The sequence below is a fragment of the Brachionichthys hirsutus genome, unplaced genomic scaffold (assembly GCF_040956055.1).
Source record: "Brachionichthys hirsutus isolate HB-005 unplaced genomic scaffold, CSIRO-AGI_Bhir_v1 contig_1303, whole genome shotgun sequence".
NCBI classification, from domain to species: Eukaryota; Metazoa; Chordata; class Actinopteri; order Lophiiformes; family Brachionichthyidae; genus Brachionichthys; species Brachionichthys hirsutus.
In genome coordinates this window covers 24,008-44,524 of record NW_027180706.1, presented here as the reverse complement: position 1 = coordinate 44,524, position 20,517 = coordinate 24,008, and the positions used below count along the sequence as shown (strand labels likewise).

The 20,517-nt window shown below is 47.4% G+C and overlaps 1 protein-coding gene across 1 annotated transcript; it reads right to left on the bottom strand.

The window, feature by feature from the left end:
• Positions 1-925: 925 nt before the first annotated feature.
• sdhaf3 (succinate dehydrogenase complex assembly factor 3) lies at positions 926-20,180 on the bottom strand. Its single transcript, XM_068759493.1, has 2 exons — positions 20,004-20,180; positions 926-1,160 (listed from the first exon to the last, which is right to left on the bottom strand). Exons 1-2 carry the CDS (start codon positions 20,178-20,180, stop codon positions 993-995), a joined length of 345 nt encoding a protein of 114 aa, XP_068615594.1. The 3' UTR covers positions 926-992.
• Between the last annotated feature and the right edge of the window lie 337 nt (positions 20,181-20,517).

The window sequence follows — 20,517 nt, the reverse complement described above, 5'->3', positions numbered from 1 at the left end:
AGATGTCCCCCCCCAGGCGTCTCACAGTGATCATTCTAAGCCTGAACAGGGCGGGGCCTGCTGTGGTTTTAATGGGACGCAACCCTAAAAAGTCCCCTGAAGCACTGCAGACATTTACCGACGTGTCCCACAGGAAGCTGCTGGGGGGACAGCGGCGCCGGGACAGACGCTGAGAAGCCAGTGGGGGGGGAGCGCTTCATAGCAGCATTGCATTCGGATCATATGAAGGACAAAGACACATCAGGACATTTTGCATGGCGCATTGCTATTGACGTCTAAGCTCTGTGGGAGACAATCTTTGGACAAATGAAGCCACTTGACTTGGATAACATGTCCTCATGTCCCCTTCAACACAGCGCCGGCCTTCATGTCCTCAAGTCCCCTTCGACACAGGACTTCATGTCCTCATGTCCCCTTCAACACAGCACGGGACTTAATGTCCTCATGTCCCCTTCAACACACCGCGGGACTTCATGTCCTCATGTCCCCTTCAACACAGCGCAGGACTTCATGTCCTCATGTCCCCTTCAACACAGCGCAGGACTTCATGTCCTCATGTCCCCTTCAACACAGCACGGGACTTAATGTCCTCATGTCCCCTTCAACACACCGCGGGACTTCATGTCCTCGTGTCCCCTTCAACACACCGCGGGACTTCATGTCCTCGTGTCCCCTTCAACACAGCGCGGGACTTCATGTCCTCATGTCCCCTTCAACACAGCGTGGGACTTCATGTCCTCGTGTCCCCTTCAACACAGCGCTGGACTTCATGTCCTCGTGTCCCCTTCAACACAGCGCGGGACTTCATGCACACGTGGAAGAGACATCTCAAAGCTGTCCCTCAGAAGACGTAAATGCATCTCATCGCGCCTGAGAGCAGCACGACCCTTTCTCGTTGTCACGGTGAGAGACGGGGACAGGGACACAGAGTTCCTCAGACATTTATTATAATCAGGTCTTTTTAAAAGCCTCGCGGCAGAGAGACGGTGGTTTCACTCTGTCCCCCGTCTGCTGGGTTTGGTGGACTCCAGCAGGAGTTGGTACAGTTGTCCTATCTGCTCCTCCTGGAGGCTGCTGAAGTTCTCCTCCGACAGGTCGGCCCCGAACCGTCGCTCCCCGGCCGAGTCCAGCACTTGAGCTTGGAGGGTGTCCTTGTAGTGCTGCAGGAAGGGACAGAAAAGGGACAGAAAAGGGACGGGTGAATGTTGTTCAGCATCTCACTGTGTGACATCTGAGACTGATGCTGAAGACGAATCATCATGCAGAGACAAAGCCCGTCTCCACCGAATCATCCCGCAGAGACAAAGCCCGTCTCCACCGAATCATCCCGTAGAGACAAAGCCCGTCTCCACCGAATCATCCCGGAGAGACAAAGCCCGTCTCCACCGAATCATCCCGAAGAGACAAAGCCCGTCTCCACCGAATCCCGCAGAGACAAAGCCCGTCTCCACCGAATCATCCCGCAGAGACAAAGCTCGTCTCCACCGAATCATCCCGCAGAGACAAAGCTCGTCTCCACCGAATCATCCCGCAGAGACAAAGCCCGTCTCCACCGAATCATCCCGAAGAGACAAAGCCCGTCTCCACCGAATCATCCCGCAGAGAAAAAGCTCGTCTCCACCGAATCATCCCGGAGAGACAAAGCCCGTCTCCACCGAATCATCCCGCACAGACAAAGCCCGTCTCCACCGAATCATCCCGCACAGACAAAGCCCGTCTCCACCGAATCATCCCGCAGAGACAAAGCCCGTCTCCACCGAATCATCCCGCAGAGACAAAGCCCGTCTCCACCGAATCATCCCGCACAGACAAAGCCCGTCTCCACCGAATCATCCCGCAGAGACAAAGCCCGTCTCCACCGAATCATCCCGCAGAGACAAAGCCCGTCTCCACCGAATCATCCCGCAGAGACAAAGCCCGTCTCCACCGAATCATCCCGCACAGACAAAGCCCGTCTCCACCGAATCATCCCGCACAGACAAAGCCCGTCTCCACCGAATCATCCCGCAGAGACAAAGCCCGTCTCCACCGAATCATCCCGCAGAGACAAAGCCCGTCTCCACCGAATCATCCCGCAGAGACAAAGCCCGTCTCCACCGAACCATCCCGCAGAGACAAAGCCCGTCTCCACCGAATCATCCCGCAGAGACAAAGCCCGTCTCCACCGAATCATCCTGTAGAGACGCAGACGTGTCTGATTTGTCATAACCTACATATCCATCAATTTACCGGATACACACACACACACACACACACACACACACACACACCGGAACTGTGAGATTACTGCAACGTTTTCCACGAGGAAGAAACGTCTAAAGAGGTGACCTCGGGTCTCTTACGATGCCCACAATGGCTAGCCCCGCCCCTTCATCATCCATGCTGGATTTACTTCCACCAATTTTCAGCAAAAGCAAATGAAGCATGTTGTTAATGAGGCGGTCTACAGAAAGGCATCATCAGGGGCATTCTACAGGGGCATTCACAGGGGCATTCTCCAGGGGCATTCACCAGATGCATTCTACAGGGGCATTCACAGGGGGCATTCACAGGGGGCATTCACAGGGGGCATTCACAGGGGCATTCTACAACGGCGTTCTGAGACTTGAGATTAACGGCGTTCTGAGACCTTGAGATTAACGGCGTTCTGAGATTTGAGATTAACGGCGTTCTGAGACTTTGAGATTAACGGCGTTCTGAGACCTTGAGATTAACGGCGTTCTGAGACCTTGAGATTAACGGCGTTCTGAGACCTTGAGATTAACGGCGTTCTGAGATTTGAGATTAACGGCGTTCTGAGACTTTGAGATTAACGGCGTTCTGAGACCTTGAGATTAACGGCGTTCTGAGACCTTGAGATTAACGGCGTTCTGAGACTTGAGATTAACGGCGTTCTGAGACTTGAGATTAACGGCGTTCTGAGACCTTGAGATGAATGGCGTTCTGAGACCTTGAGATTAACGGCGTTCTGAGACCTTGAGATTAACGGCGTTCTGAGACCTTGAGATTAACGGCGTTCTGAGACCTTGAGATTAACGGCGTTCTGAGACCTTGAGATGAACGGCGTTCTGAGACCTTGAGATTAACGGCGTTCTGAGACTTGAGATTAACGGCGTTCTGAGACCTTGAGATTAACGGCGTTCTGAGACCTTGAGATTAACGGCGTTCTGAGACCTTGAGATGAACGGCGTTCTGAGACCTTGAGATTAACGGCGTTCTGAGACCTTGAGATTAACGGCGTTCCGAGACCTTGAGATTAACGGCGTTCCGAGACCTTGGCATCAGAACCGGCATGAACGTTTCCACCCATCAGTGCTGCAGTAGCTCTGCTGTGGGATCAGACACAAAATAAAACGGGGCTTTATTTATGGTCATGTTGCTGATAACGTACAAATGATTGAATTTAAAACTTTCAAATAGCCTTTAAATCCCACGAGGACGACATTCAAAATGAGCATAAGTAGGTTTTATTCACCTGTGTGTGTGTGTGTGTGTGCGTGTGTGTGTGTGTGTGTGTGTGTGTGTGTGTGCAGCGTGAGTCATACGGATGCTTTTAGGCATCCGGTGTTTACCAATTCATAAAGCAGCTTGTCTTTCTGGAAAGCTCTCACTGTAAGAAATAACAGGCCATTTATCTGAGGCGCTCTTCCTGAACGTAATGTAATTATGGTGAGGATGTGCCACGGGGACGTGTCCTTCCCCAGGCAGGGGGGCTACGTTTAAAGGAACATTCCAGCAGTCTTTACTAGACCTGGCTCCGTGCTAACATTACGAACCACATCTGCCTCAAGGAAGGCAAGGCTTTCTTGTTCTTCGAGGAAGGTGATCCGAGTCATGCCCGATAAATCCCAGTTTCCGGGAAGCCTTCATTCTTTGGCTTGAACAAGATCTTTGCAGCGGGGGGTGATCCATCACCGTGACAACACTTAACCCTGCCACCCCAACACAAAAGCTCACCGAGCAGCGAAGGCTGAGGTTTGGCTTAACACAGAATCAGTGGCGCCGGAAACCGAGGCGTCAGCGCAGGAAGTTGACATGACAGAGTTCGATCACGCCCTGTTTCATCTCATGGGTAGTGCCCCGTGTTTAGCAACACCCTGTTTAGTAACGCCCTGTTTCATCTCATGGGTAACGCCCTGTGTTTAGCAACGCCCCGTGTTTAGCAATGCCCCGTGTTTAGCAACGCCCTGTTTAGTAACGCCCTGTTTAGTAACGCCCTGTTTAGTAACGCCCTGTTTAGTAATGCCCTGTTTCATCTCATGGGTAACGCCCTGTTTAGTAACGCCCTGTTTAGTAATGCCCTGTTTAGTAATGCCCTGTTTCATCTCATGGGTAACGCCCTGTGTTTAGCAACGCCCCGCGTTTAGCAACACCCTGTTTAGTAACGCCCTGTTTAGTAATGCCCTGTTTAGTAATGCCCTGTTTCATCTCATGGGTAACGCCCTGTGTTTAGGAACGCCCTGTGTTTAGCAACGCCCCGTGTTTAGCAACACCCTGTTTAGTAACGCCCTGTTTAGTAATGCCCTGTTTAGTAATGCCCTGTTTCATCTAATGGGTAACGCCCTGTGTTTAGCAATGCCCCGCGTTTAGTAACACCCTGTTTAGTAACGCCCTGTTTAGTAACCTGTTTAGTAACGCCCTGTTTAGTAATGCCCTGTTTAGTAATGCCCTGTTTAGTAATGCCCTGTTTAGTAACGCCCTGTTTAGTAATGCCCTGTTTCATCTCATGGGTAACGCCCTGTGTTTAGCAACGCCCCGCGTTTAGCAACACCCTGTTTAGTAACGCCCTGTTTAGTAACCTGTTTCGTAACGCCCTGTTTAGTAATGCCCTGTTTAGTAATGCCCTGTTTCATCTCATGGGTAACGCCCTGTTTAGTAACGCCCTGTTTCATCTCATGGGTAACGCCCTGTGTTTAGCAACGCCCCGTGTTTAGCAATGCCCCGTGTTTAGCAACGCCCTGTTTAGTAACGCCCTGTTTAGTAACGCCCTGTTTAGTAACGCCCTGTTTAGTAATGCCCTGTTTCATCTCATGGGTAACGCCCTGTTTAGTAACGCCCTGTTTAGTAATGCCCTGTTTAGTAATGCCCTGTTTCATCTCATGGGTAACGCCCTGTGTTTAGCAACGCCCCGCGTTTAGCAACACCCTGTTTAGTAACGCCCTGTTTAGTAATGCCCTGTTTAGTAATGCCCTGTTTCATCTCATGGGTAACGCCCTGTTTAGTAATGCCCTGTTTCATCTCATGGGTAACGCCCTGTGTTTAGGAACGCCCTGTGTTTAGCAACGCCCCGTGTTTAGCAACACCCTGTTTAGTAACGCCCTGTTTAGTAATGCCCTGTTTAGTAATGCCCTGTTTCATCTAATGGGTAACGCCCTGTGTTTAGCAATGCCCCGCGTTTAGTAACACCCTGTTTAGTAACGCCCTGTTTAGTAACCTGTTTAGTAACGCCCTGTTTAGTAATGCCCTGTTTAGTAATGCCCTGTTTAGTAACGCCCTGTTTAGTAATGCCCTGTTTAGTAACGCCCTGTTTAGTAATGCCCTGTTTAGTAATGCCCTGTTTCATCTCATGGGTAACGCCCTGTGTTTAGCAACGCCCCGCGTTTAGCAACACCCTGTTTAGTAACGCCCTGTTTAGTAACCTGTTTCGTAACGCCCTGTTTAGTAATGCCCTGTTTAGTAACGCCCTGTTTAGTAATGCCCTGTTTAGTAACGCCCTGTTTAGTAATGCCCTGTTTAGTAATGCCCTGTTTCATCTCATGGGTAACGCCCTGTTTAGTAACGCCCTGTTTCATCTCATGGGTAACGCCCTGTGTTTAGCAACGCCCCGCGTTTAGCAACACCCTGTTTAGTAACGCCCTGTTTAGTAACCTGTTTAGTAACGCCCTGTTTAGTAATGCCCTGTTTCATCTCATGGGTAACGCCCTGTTTAGTAATGCCCTGTTTCATCTCATGGGTAACGCCCTGTGTTTAGGAACGCCCTGTGTTTAGCAACGCCCCGTGTTTAGCAACACCCTGTTTAGTAACGCCCTGTTTAGTAATGCCCTGTTTAGTAATGCCCTGTTTCATCTAATGGGTAACGCCCTGTGTTTAGCAATGCCCCGCGTTTAGTAACACCCTGTTTAGTAACGCCCTGTTTAGTAACGCCCTGTTTAGTAATGCCCTGTTTAGTAATGCCCTGTTTCATCTCATGGGTAACGCCCTGTTTAGTAACGCCCTGTTTCATCTCATGGGTAACGCCCTGTTTAGTAACGCCCTGTTTCATCTCATGGGTAACGCCCTGTGTTTAGCAACGCCCCGTGTTTAGCAATGCCCCGTGTTTAGCAACGCCCTGTTTAGTAATGCCCTGTTTAGTAACGCCCTGTTTAGTAATGCCCTGTTTAGTAATGCCCTGTTTCATCTCATGGGTAACGCCCTGTTTAGTAACGCCCTGTTTCATCTCATGGGTAACGCCCTGTGTTTAGCAACGCCCCGCGTTTAGCAACACCCTGTTTAGTAACGCCCTGTTTAGTAACCTGTTTAGTAACGCCCTGTTTAGTAATGCCCTGTTTCATCTCATGGGTAACGCCCTGTTTAGTAATGCCCTGTTTCATCTCATGGGTAACGCCCTGTGTTTAGGAACGCCCTGTGTTTAGCAACGCCCCGTGTTTAGCAACACCCTGTTTAGTAACGCCCTGTTTAGTAATGCCCTGTTTAGTAATGCCCTGTTTCATCTAATGGGTAACGCCCTGTGTTTAGCAATGCCCCGCGTTTAGTAACACCCTGTTTAGTAACGCCCTGTTTAGTAACCTGTTTAGTAACGCCCTGTTTAGTAATGCCCTGTTTAGTAATGCCCTGTTTAGTAATGCCCTGTTTAGTAACGCCCTGTTTAGTAATGCCCTGTTTCATCTCATGGGTAACGCCCTGTGTTTAGCAACGCCCCGCGTTTAGCAACACCCTGTTTAGTAACGCCCTGTTTAGTAACCTGTTTCGTAACGCCCTGTTTAGTAATGCCCTGTTTAGTAATGCCCTGTTTCATCTCATGGGTAACGCCCTGTTTAGTAACGCCCTGTTTCATCTCATGGGTAACGCCCTGTGTTTAGCAACGCCCCGTGTTTAGCAATGCCCCGTGTTTAGCAACGCCCTGTTTAGTAACGCCCTGTTTAGTAACGCCCTGTTTAGTAATGCCCTGTTTCATCTCATGGGTAACGCCCTGTTTAGTAACGCCCTGTTTAGTAATGCCCTGTTTAGTAATGCCCTGTTTCATCTCATGGGTAACGCCCTGTGTTTAGCAACGCCCCGCGTTTAGCAACACCCTGTTTAGTAACGCCCTGTTTAGTAACCTGTTTCGTAACGCCCTGTTTAGTAATGCCCTGTTTAGTAATGCCCTGTTTCATCTCATGGGTAACGCCCTGTTTAGTAACGCCCTGTTTCATCTCATGGGTAACGCCCTGTGTTTAGCAACGCCCCGTGTTTAGCAATGCCCCGTGTTTAGCAACGCCCTGTTTAGTAACGCCCTGTTTAGTAACGCCCTGTTTAGTAACGCCCTGTTTAGTAATGCCCTGTTTCATCTCATGGGTAACGCCCTGTTTAGTAACGCCCTGTTTAGTAATGCCCTGTTTAGTAATGCCCTGTTTCATCTCATGGGTAACGCCCTGTGTTTAGCAACGCCCCGCGTTTAGCAACACCCTGTTTAGTAACGCCCTGTTTAGTAATGCCCTGTTTAGTAACGCCCTGTTTAGTAACGCCCTGTTTAGTAATGCCCTGTTTCATCTCATGGGTAACGCCCTGTTTAGTAACGCCCTGTTTAGTAATGCCCTGTTTAGTAATGCCCTGTTTCATCTCATGGGTAACGCCCTGTGTTTAGCAACGCCCCGCGTTTAGCAACACCCTGTTTAGTAACGCCCTGTTTAGTAATGCCCTGTTTAGTAATGCCCTGTTTCATCTCATGGGTAACGCCCTGTTTAGTAATGCCCTGTTTCATCTCATGGGTAACGCCCTGTGTTTAGGAACGCCCTGTGTTTAGCAACGCCCCGTGTTTAGCAACACCCTGTTTAGTAACGCCCTGTTTAGTAATGCCCTGTTTAGTAATGCCCTGTTTCATCTAATGGGTAACGCCCTGTGTTTAGCAATGCCCCGCGTTTAGTAACACCCTGTTTAGTAACGCCCTGTTTAGTAACCTGTTTAGTAACGCCCTGTTTAGTAATGCCCTGTTTAGTAATGCCCTGTTTAGTAACGCCCTGTTTAGTAATGCCCTGTTTAGTAACGCCCTGTTTAGTAATGCCCTGTTTAGTAATGCCCTGTTTCATCTCATGGGTAACGCCCCGTGTTTAGCAACGCCCCGCGTTTAGCAACACCCTGTTTAGTAACGCCCTGTTTAGTAACCTGTTTCGTAACGCCCTGTTTAGTAATGCCCTGTTTAGTAACGCCCTGTTTAGTAATGCCCTGTTTAGTAACGCCCTGTTTAGTAATGCCCTGTTTCATCTCATGGGTAACGCCCTGTTTAGTAACGCCCTGTTTCATCTCATGGGTAACGCCCTGTGTTTAGCAACGCCCCGCGTTTAGCAACACCCTGTTTAGTAACGCCCTGTTTAGTAACCTGTTTAGTAACGCCCTGTTTAGTAATGCCCTGTTTCATCTCATGGGTAACGCCCTGTTTAGTAATGCCCTGTTTCATCTCATGGGTAACGCCCTGTGTTTAGGAACGCCCTGTGTTTAGCAACGCCCCGTGTTTAGCAACACCCTGTTTAGTAACGCCCTGTTTAGTAATGCCCTGTTTAGTAATGCCCTGTTTCATCTAATGGGTAACGCCCTGTGTTTAGCAATGCCCCGCGTTTAGTAACACCCTGTTTAGTAACGCCCTGTTTAGTAACCTGTTTAGTAACGCCCTGTTTAGTAATGCCCTGTTTAGTAATGCCCTGTTTAGTAATGCCCTGTTTAGTAACGCCCTGTTTAGTAATGCCTTGTTTCATCTCATGGGTAACGCCCTGTGTTTAGCAACGCCCCGCGTTTAGCAACACCCTGTTTAGTAACGCCCTGTTTAGTAATGCCCTGTTTAGTAACGCCCTGTTTAGTAACGCCCTGTTTAGTAATGCCCTGTTTCATCTCATGGGTAACGCCCTGTTTAGTAACGCCCTGTTTAGTAATGCCCTGTTTAGTAATGCCCTGTTTCATCTCATGGGTAACGCCCTGTGTTTAGCAACGCCCCGCGTTTAGCAACACCCTGTTTAGTAACGCCCTGTTTAGTAATGCCCTGTTTAGTAATGCCCTGTTTCATCTCATGGGTAACGCCCTGTTTAGTAATGCCCTGTTTCATCTCATGGGTAACGCCCTGTGTTTAGGAACGCCCTGTGTTTAGCAACGCCCCGTGTTTAGCAACGCCCCGTGTTTAGCAACACCCTGTTTAGTAACGCCCTGTTTAGTAATGCCCTGTTTAGTAATGCCCTGTTTCATCTAATGGGTAACGCCCTGTGTTTAGCAATGCCCCGCGTTTAGTAACACCCTGTTTAGTAACGCCCTGTTTAGTAACCTGTTTAGTAACGCCCTGTTTAGTAATGCCCTGTTTAGTAATGCCCTGTTTAGTAACGCCCTGTTTAGTAATGCCCTGTTTAGTAACGCCCTGTTTAGTAATGCCCTGTTTAGTAATGCCCTGTTTCATCTCATGGGTAACGCCCTGTGTTTAGCAACGCCCCGCGTTTAGCAACACCCTGTTTAGTAACGCCCTGTTTAGTAACCTGTTTCGTAACGCCCTGTTTAGTAATGCCCTGTTTAGTAACGCCCTGTTTAGTAATGCCCTGTTTAGTAACGCCCTGTTTAGTAATGCCCTGTTTCATCTCATGGGTAACGCCCTGTTTAGTAACGCCCTGTTTCATCTCATGGGTAACGCCCTGTGTTTAGCAACGCCCCGCGTTTAGCAACACCCTGTTTAGTAACGCCCTGTTTAGTAACCTGTTTAGTAACGCCCTGTTTAGTAATGCCCTGTTTCATCTCATGGGTAACGCCCTGTTTAGTAATGCCCTGTTTCATCTCATGGGTAACGCCCTGTGTTTAGGAACGCCCTGTGTTTAGCAACGCCCCGTGTTTAGCAACACCCTGTTTAGTAACGCCCTGTTTAGTAATGCCCTGTTTAGTAATGCCCTGTTTCATCTAATGGGTAACGCCCTGTGTTTAGCAATGCCCCGCGTTTAGTAACACCCTGTTTAGTAACGCCCTGTTTAGTAACCTGTTTAGTAACGCCCTGTTTAGTAATGCCCTGTTTAGTAATGCCCTGTTTAGTAATGCCCTGTTTAGTAACGCCCTGTTTAGTAATGCCCTGTTTCATCTCATGGGTAACGCCCTGTGTTTAGCAACGCCCCGCGTTTAGCAACACCCTGTTTAGTAACGCCCTGTTTAGTAACCTGTTTCGTAACGCCCTGTTTAGTAATGCCCTGTTTAGTAATGCCCTGTTTCATCTCATGGGTAACGCCCTGTTTAGTAACGCCCTGTTTCATCTCATGGGTAACGCCCTGTGTTTAGCAACGCCCCGTGTTTAGCAATGCCCCGTGTTTAGCAACGCCCTGTTTAGTAACGCCCTGTTTAGTAACGCCCTGTTTAGTAACGCCCTGTTTAGTAATGCCCTGTTTCATCTCATGGGTAACGCCCTGTTTAGTAACGCCCTGTTTAGTAATGCCCTGTTTAGTAATGCCCTGTTTCATCTCATGGGTAACGCCCTGTGTTTAGCAACGCCCCGCGTTTAGCAACACCCTGTTTAGTAACGCCCTGTTTAGTAACCTGTTTCGTAACGCCCTGTTTAGTAATGCCCTGTTTAGTAATGCCCTGTTTCATCTCATGGGTAACGCCCTGTTTAGTAACGCCCTGTTTCATCTCATGGGTAACGCCCTGTGTTTAGCAACGCCCCGTGTTTAGCAATGCCCCGTGTTTAGCAACGCCCTGTTTAGTAACGCCCTGTTTAGTAACGCCCTGTTTAGTAACGCCCTGTTTAGTAATGCCCTGTTTCATCTCATGGGTAACGCCCTGTTTAGTAACGCCCTGTTTAGTAATGCCCTGTTTAGTAATGCCCTGTTTCATCTCATGGGTAACGCCCTGTGTTTAGCAACGCCCCGCGTTTAGCAACACCCTGTTTAGTAACGCCCTGTTTAGTAATGCCCTGTTTAGTAATGCCCTGTTTAGTAATGCCCTGTTTCATCTCATGGGTAACGCCCTGTTTAGTAATGCCCTGTTTCATCTCATGGGTAACGCCCTGTGTTTAGGAACGCCCTGTGTTTAGCAACGCCCCGTGTTTAGCAACACCCTGTTTAGTAACGCCCTGTTTAGTAATGCCCTGTTTAGTAATGCCCTGTTTCATCTAATGGGTAACGCCCTGTGTTTAGCAATGCCCCGCGTTTAGTAACACCCTGTTTAGTAACGCCCTGTTTAGTAACCTGTTTAGTAACGCCCTGTTTAGTAATGCCCTGTTTAGTAATGCCCTGTTTAGTAACGCCCTGTTTAGTAATGCCCTGTTTAGTAACGCCCTGTTTAGTAATGCCCTGTTTAGTAATGCCCTGTTTCATCTCATGGGTAACGCCCTGTGTTTAGCAACGCCCCGCGTTTAGCAACACCCTGTTTAGTAACGCCCTGTTTAGTAACCTGTTTCGTAACGCCCTGTTTAGTAATGCCCTGTTTAGTAACGCCCTGTTTAGTAATGCCCTGTTTAGTAACGCCCTGTTTAGTAATGCCCTGTTTAGTAATGCCCTGTTTCATCTCATGGGTAACGCCCTGTTTAGTAACGCCCTGTTTCATCTCATGGGTAACGCCCTGTGTTTAGCAACGCTCCGCGTTTAGCAACACCCTGTTTAGTAACGCCCTGTTTAGTAACCTGTTTAGTAACGCCCTGTTTAGTAATGCCCTGTTTCATCTCATGGGTAACGCCCTGTTTAGTAATGCCCTGTTTCATCTCATGGGTAACGCCCTGTGTTTAGGAACGCCCTGTGTTTAGCAACGCCCCGTGTTTAGCAACACCCTGTTTAGTAACGCCCTGTTTAGTAATGCCCTGTTTAGTAATGCCCTGTTTCATCTAATGGGTAACGCCCTGTGTTTAGCAATGCCCCGCGTTTAGTAACACCCTGTTTAGTAACGCCCTGTTTAGTAACCTGTTTAGTAACGCCCTGTTTAGTAATGCCCTGTTTAGTAATGCCCTGTTTAGTAATGCCCTGTTTAGTAACGCCCTGTTTAGTAATGCCCTGTTTCATCTCATGGGTAACGCCCTGTGTTTAGCAACGCCCCGCGTTTAGCAACACCCTGTTTAGTAACGCCCTGTTTAGTAACCTGTTTCGTAACGCCCTGTTTAGTAATGCCCTGTTTAGTAATGCCCTGTTTCATCTCATGGGTAACGCCCTGTTTAGTAACGCCCTGTTTCATCTCATGGGTAACGCCCTGTGTTTAGCAACGCCCCGTGTTTAGCAATGCCCCGTGTTTAGCAACGCCCTGTTTAGTAACGCCCTGTTTAGTAACGCCCTGTTTAGTAACGCCCTGTTTAGTAATGCCCTGTTTCATCTCATGGGTAACGCCCTGTTTAGTAACGCCCTGTTTAGTAATGCCCTGTTTAGTAATGCCCTGTTTCATCTCATGGGTAACGCCCTGTGTTTAGCAACGCCCCGCGTTTAGCAACACCCTGTTTAGTAACGCCCTGTTTAGTAACCTGTTTCGTAACGCCCTGTTTAGTAATGCCCTGTTTAGTAATGCCCTGTTTCATCTCATGGGTAACGCCCTGTTTAGTAACGCCCTGTTTCATCTCATGGGTAACGCCCTGTGTTTAGCAACGCCCCGCGTTTAGCAACACCCTGTTTAGTAACGCCCTGTTTAGTAACCTGTTTAGTAACGCCCTGTTTAGTAATGCCCTGTTTAGTAATGCCCTGTTTCATCTCATGGGTAACGCCCTGTTTAGTAATGCCCTGTTTCATCTCATGGGTAACGCCCTGTGTTTAGGAACGCCCTGTGTTTAGCAACGCCCCGTGTTTAGCAACACCCTGTTTAGTAACGCCCTGTTTAGTAACGCCCTGTTTAGTAATGCCCTGTTTAGTAATGCCCTGTTTCATCTAATGGGTAACGCCCTGTGTTTAGCAATGCCCCGCGTTTAGTAACACCCTGTTTAGTAACGCCCTGTTTAGTAACGCCCTGTTTAGTAATGCCCTGTTTAGTAATGCCCTGTTTAGTAATGCCCTGTTTAGTAATGCCCTGTTTCATCTCATGGGTAACGCCCTGTGTTTAGCAACGCCCCGCGTTTAGCAACACCCTGTTTAGTAACGCCCTGTTTAGTAACCTGTTTCGTAACGCCCTGTTTAGTAATGCCCTGTTTAGTAACGCCCTGTTTAGTAATGCCCTGTTTAGTAATGCCCTGTTTCATCTCATGGGTAAAGCCCTGTTTAGTAACGCCCTGTTTCATCTCATGGGTAACGCCCTGTGTTTAGCAACGCCCCGCGTTTAGCAACACCCTGTTTAGTAACGCCCTGTTTAGTAACCTGTTTAGTAACGCCCTGTTTAGTAATGCCCTGTTTAGTAATGCCCTGTTTCATCTCATGGGTAACGCCCTGTGTTTAGCAACGCCCCGTGTTTAGCAACACCCTGTTTAGTAACGCCCTGTTTAGTAACGCCCTGTTTAGTAATGCCCTGTTTCATCTCATGGGTAACGCCCTGTGTTTAGCAACACCCTGTTTAGTAACGCCCTGTTTAGTAACGCCCTGTTTAGTAATGCCCTGTTTCATCTCATGGGTAACGCCCTGTGTTTAGCAACGCCCCACGTTTAGTAACGCCCTGTTTAGTAATGCCCTGTTTAGTAACGCCCTGTGTTTAGCAACACCCTGTTTAGTAACGCCCTGTTTAGTAACCTGTTTAGTAACGCCCTGTTTAGTAACGCCCTGTTTAGTAATGCCCTGTTTAGTAATGCCCTGTTTAGTAATGCCCTGTTTAGTAGCGCCCTGTTTCATCTCATGGGTAATGCCCTGCGTTTAGCAACGCCCCGCGTTTAGCAACACCCTGTTTAGTAACGCCCTGTTTAGTAACCTGTTTAGTAACGCCCTGTTTAGTAATGCCCTGTTTCATCTCATGGGTAACGCCCTGTGTTTAGCAACGCCCCGCGTTTAGCAACACCCCGTTTAGTAACGCCCTGTTTAGTAACGCCCTGTTTAGTAATGCCCTGTTTAGTAATGCCCTGTTTAGTAATGCCCTGTTTAGTAATGCCCTGTTTAGTAACGCCCTGTTTAGTAATGCCCTGTTTAGTAATGCCCTGTTTAGTAACGCCCTGTTTAGTAACGCCCTGTTTAGTAACGCCCTGTTCAGTAACGCCCTGTTTAGTAATGCCCTGTTTAGTAATGCCCTGTTTAGTAATGCCTTGTTTCATCTCATGGGTAACGCCCTGTGTTTAGCAATGCCCCACGTTTAGCAACACCCTGTTTAGTAACGCCCTGTTTAGTAATGCCCTGTTTAGTAACGCCCTGTTTAGTAACGCCCTGTTTAGTAACGCCCTGTTTAGTAACGCCCTGTTTAGTAACCTGTTTAGTAATGCCCTGTTTAGTAATGCTCTGTTTAGTAATGCCCTGTTTCATCTCATGGGTAACGCCCCGTGTTTAGCAACTCCCCGTGTTTAGCAACGCCCCGTGTTTAGCAACACCCTGTGTTTAGCAACACCCTGTGTTTAGCAACGCCCCGTGTTTAGCAACGCCCTGAGAAATATCTTTTCGAGATGAATATTGCTCAGAACAGTGCAGCCAAATCCGTCCTCCTCAGAAATACTGGCCATGTAATCCAAGACATGCCGTTGAGTCCTCCCTATTACCCCCCCCCCCCCCCCCCTTCCCTGTGGACAGAGGTTCAAAGTGTGAATGTAAGTCCTAACAGGGTGAAAGAATCTTCTACATCTTATCTCGCACTCCCAGGACTGGGATGATGATCGTTTGCGATGATAGTTCTGGGTTCTAATAATATGACCGGTGGGCACCGGTACATTCAGCCAAGCCCGACAAAGACAAACGGGTTGAACTGATGGTTCCTGATCCAGCACAGCTTCGAGTGGCTCCGTGCAGCTCACAGTCCCTGCGTGTCTTTGGGGACAGATGATTTATTAGCAGCAGAGGTCTCCCACGAGTGCCTCTCAAATAAATGGATTACTCAGTGCTTGTAATCTCGTTTTGAGCCTCGTTCCTCGCCCGTTTCTGAAGAAACAGATTCAGCTGAAATTCACCTCTAGAAAGGAGTAACAGAAAGTTTGTGTTGTTATAGTGCTGTTTATTACATAATAGGTTGTACGTACAAAAATAAATGGTTTTGGTGTAAAAACTTCCTTTGGCTGTTAATAAATAGTATTACTTGTAATTATGGGGTGGCAGGGTGGCGGAGCGGGTAGCGCTGTTGCAGTGTTTGTGTTCTATCAGCGGAATGCCCATGTCTGCAACAGTTTCTCCAGTTTCCTCCAAAAATACACAGCTTTGTTAACCCGGGGGGCGCTGCTGGAAGATGGATTACTGAGGGTCGACGACAGAGACGAAGAAGAGGAGGAAGACGAGTGCATCAGCAGCAAGAGAAGAGGGAATGGAAGAGTTCAGGACTGAGAGTAGAGACTCTGAATGTTGGGACGATGACGCGGCACGCCAGAGAGCCGGTGGACATGATGAAGAGTCTCGATGGGTGATCCACTATCTGACCCTCAAGGGAAGCCCTGGTTCTCCACCGTGTAAACACCTGGCATGCTGAGCAATAGCTTGGGAATATTTGATCTCTCGCCGGTTCCTGAAACCAGACGTCGTTCATGCCCGACTCGTAACTCACCATCAAGTGGCTCTCTGCTCACACCAGATTAGATCAGGCCTGGGACGATCAATATGCTGTAACTGGAATCAACGTCTCTGGGAGGAAACACAGATACTACAGTTTTCACATCGTTGCTGTGAAATGGCAAACGAAGCTGGAGGGGCCGATTCCACAAAAAAAGGGTCATCACCTTAGCCGGACTTGATTTAGTCTGAATTATTCCCAACTCAGGAACCACCAGAGCTGTCCGGTTAACCGAAAACAAAAGTCACAACCGAGTATGGGCACAAATAACGGTGTCCGTCGTCAACAACAACAACGTGGTCACGGCGATGATAAAAGGGATAGAATAGGGATTTCCTTCATTTTGCAGGATCGGTCGTTTCCTCCATATGAAATCGATCTTATCCACCCCCGTAAAGGTCTGAAAGTCAGCCGCAGTCTCCTCCCGCTCTGCCATGAGGTCACCTACAGCTCCGCCCACCTGCCGAGCCTATGGCTCCACCCCCTGCTATAGTGAAAGCGAGCGCCTGATTAGCTTGGCTGGACATGAGATGAGAAAAGACGTCGCCTGTCTGGTGCAAAAGCAGAAACGCTTTTGTTCATCAAAATGAACTGTCACTGATCTTCAGGTGGCTGCAATGAGTCTGAGAGAAACTACCTGAGCCGTGTTCATCCTCGTTATTACACGTTAATGCTTGCTATTACACGCTCATTCTCGCTATTACACATTCATTCTCGCTATTACACGTTCATTCTCACTATTACACGTTCATTCTCACTATTACACGTTCATTCTCGCTATTACACGTTCATTCTCGCTATTACACGTTCATTCTCGCTATTACACGCTCATTCTCGCTATTACACGTTCATTCTCGCTATTACACGTTCATTCTCGCTATTACACGTTCATTCTCGCTATTACACGGTCAGTCTCGCTGTTACACGTTAATGCTCGCTATTACACGTTCATTCTCGTTATTACACGTTCATTCTCGCTATTACACGCTCATTCTCGCTATTACACGTTCATTCTCGCTATTACACGTTCATTCTCGTTATTACACGTTCATTCTCGTTATTACACGTTCATTCTCGTTATTACACGTTCATTCTCGTTATTACACGTTCATTCTTGTTATTACACGTTCGTTCTTGTTACCCTTTGACTTGTGAACTTGTTACACAAGAAAACGTAAACCCCAGACACCTTATTAGTGGTTTAGGTCACCGGTCCCAAACCACCGGTCCGTGAGGCTTTGTTACCGGGCCGCACAGAAAGAATAACTAATCTATAACATTTCCGTTGTATCGATTATTAGCGTCTAAAAGGTGTTTTATTTTGAAAAACGACCGGATTCTGTGAATGTTCATGCTTTACGTGATACGTTACTAAAAACAGACGTGAACTAGTGAAGATTAAATTAAAAAACAAACGTCTTTGGAGAGCTTCTTTGGTAAGGGGAAAGTCCAACTGAGGAAGAGGAGGAGGAGGAAGAAAAGAAAACCTCTTTTAACAGACAAACCAGGAGTCAGACTTAAAACTCGGTTTATCTCCAGCTGATTAGCTTCGTTAACGAAGTAATGAAGGGGTTAAAACGGCTCCGGCACAGAGAGACCAAGAAACCAGGAATAAAAGACAAGAATGTGGAATTTATGGCACAAAAAACGTGAACATGAAGAACAGAAGCGATTATTGAGAGCACAACTAATGAGTAGATATTAGTGTAATACTTTAATAGTAATTGAAAGTGCATAATATAAAGTTTATTGGCAAGATTATATTCCTTAATTTATATTTAATCCCCCCTCGGTCCGTGGCAGGAAAATGGTTGGGGGCCGCTGGTTTAGGTTGTTGTGTGTCCAGGTCAGGCTTTTTAAAGATCGGACCCCCCCCCCCCCCCCCCCCCCCCCCCGAGATAAGAACGTTCAGCAAAGTAGCCCCGTGTGGCTTTACTTCAAAAACCTGATAAGAACAGATACCAGGACAAAAACAAGTTACAGCAGTCTGGCAATGCAAGGAATCTAACACGCAACCTAACAGGGTTCACACTGTTATAACATGGTTACCATAGTTACAGAGCAAAAACGGGTATATGCTTGTCTTCTATTTATTGTTTCTGCCTCACGAAGGATAAGTCACTTTGGTTTTTATGGTTTTTTGTTGAAGTACTTTTTGTTGTTGTTTGTAACGTTACACGTTTCTCACAGGCTGTGAGTCATTCACAAATTTATTACTCAATAAAAAGGAAACGGAAACCCAAGAACGATTCCCACAACAGAGTACACAAAACTATTTAAGAGTACAACATAGAGGAAACTAAACTATTTAAAAGTACAACATAGAGGAAACTCAACTATTTAAAAGTACAACATAGAGTAATCTAAACTATTTAATATTACAACAGAGGAAACTCAACTATTTAAAAGTACACAATAGAGTATACTAAACTATTTAAACGTACAACATAGAGTGCACTAAACTATTTAAAAGTACACAATAGAGTAAACTAAACTATTTAAAAGTACAACACAGAGTAATCTAAACTATTTAAAAGTACAACATAGAGTAAACTAAACTATTTAATATTACAACAGAGGAAACTCAACTATTTAAAAGTACACAATAGAGTAAACTAAACTATTTAATATTACAATAGAGTAAATTCAACTATTTAAAAGTACACAATAGAGTAAACTAAACTATTTAAAAGTACAACACAGAGTAATCTAACTATTTAAAAGTACAACATAGAGTAAACTAAACTATTTAAAAGTACAACATAGAGTAAACTAAACTATTTAATATTACAACAGAGGAAACTCAACTATTTAAAAGTACAACATAGAGTAAACTCAACTATTTAAAAGTACACAATAGAGTAAATTAAACTATTTAATATTACAATAGAGTAAACTAAACTATTTAAAAGTACACAATAGAGTAAACTAAACTATTTAAAAGGTACAACATAGAGTAAACTAAACTATTTAAAAGTACAACAGAGGAAACTCAACTATTTAAAAGTACAACATAGAGTAAACTCAACTATTTAAAAGTACACAATAGAGTAAACTAAACTATTTAATATTACAATAGAGTAAACTAAACTATTTAAAAGTACACAATAGAGTAAACTAAACTATTTAAACGTACAACATAGAGTACACTAAACTATTTAAAAGTACACAATAGAGTAAACTAAACTATTTAAACGTACAACATAGAGTACACTAAACTATTTAAAAGTACACAATAGAGTACACATCCACGTCCCTTGGCACATGGAGGCGTGTTCCGAAGGAGCTGATGGTGGGAGTGTGGAGCTGTTTTCTGATTGGTTGCCACCAGGTCACCCGTGAAAGACGTGAAACCACATTAAAATAAAATAAAATAAAATAAAAGTTCTGCTCCTGAAATGGGTTTTAAACGTCGTTTTTGAAGGCTGGAGCTCTATTAAAATTCGAGCCACTATTTCCCTCCTGACATTAATGAAGAATCCATTTCATCATCATCATCATCATCATCATCATCATCATCATCAGTTGAAGAGTCCCGTTCTATTCCGACGCTGCTCTGCCACCGTGTGGAGCTGAACCGACATGACCAGTCCAACCCGAGCCGGACCCGGGCTCCTCCTGGGGCCGGACCCAGACCCGGACCCAGACCCGGACCCGGACCCGGACCCGGGCTCCTCCTGGGCCCGGACCCGGACCCGGACCCGGACCCGGACCCTGGGGCCGGACCCAGACCCGGACCCGGACCCGGACCCGGACCCGGGCTCCTCCTGGGGCCGGACCCAGACCCGGACCCGGACCCGGGCTCCTCCTGGGGCCGGACCCAGACCCGGACCCAGACCCGGACCCAGACCCAGACCCGGACCCGGACCCGGACCCGGACCCTGGGGCCGGACCCAGACCCAGACCCGGACCCGGACCCGGGCTCCTCCTGGGGCCGGATCCGGATCAGCAGCTGCAGATCTGGGTTCTACTGACTTCCCTTCGTGGTTTTAGCTCACACGCTGTTTGCAGATTGAATAATGACTCAATGCAACGAGAGACATCAATAAATCAGAGGGAGTCCGAGCGTCCCCGCACAGGACCGGTCCACGAGTGTCCCCGCACAGGACCGGTCCACGAGCGTCCCCGCACAGGACGGTCCGGACCCACGAGTGTCCCCGCACAGGACGGCCCGGTCCACGAGTGTCCCCGCACAGGACGGCCCGGGGTTCGGCTTGGCTTACCTGCCACTCCGCCATGAAGCGCCTCGCCTCCTCGGCGGAAGCGCGTCGGTGTCTTCTGAACTCGTCCTTCACGTACTGGTCCCCCAGGGCCTTCAGGTCCACGGGCAGGAACCGGTGCAGCACCAGGATCCTCTTGTACATGGTGCGGACTCTGGAGACATGAGCAGGAGCCGCCATGACTCACAGCTGCTACTTTAACGAGCGAACTAAACTCTAGTGTCTTTTTAATAAAAATAAATAAATGGGGAAAAAACACAATAAATAGTATTTAGTATTGTCTTTATTGTCTTTTTAATAAAACCCCCACCGAGCAGAAATGACAGCGTCCTTGTTTATCCCGGATGTTACCCTTTTCCTGTTCGTCCGGAACAGGAGCGCCGCTGCGCCACCGCCACCTGCTGGACTGGAGCAGGAATTACCGCTGGGCTGCATTTTCCCTCCCCTGAAGAAACGATGCTTTTTCTACGTTCTCGTGGACGTTCAGAGGCTTGAAATGAAGGCTTTGACTTCTCTG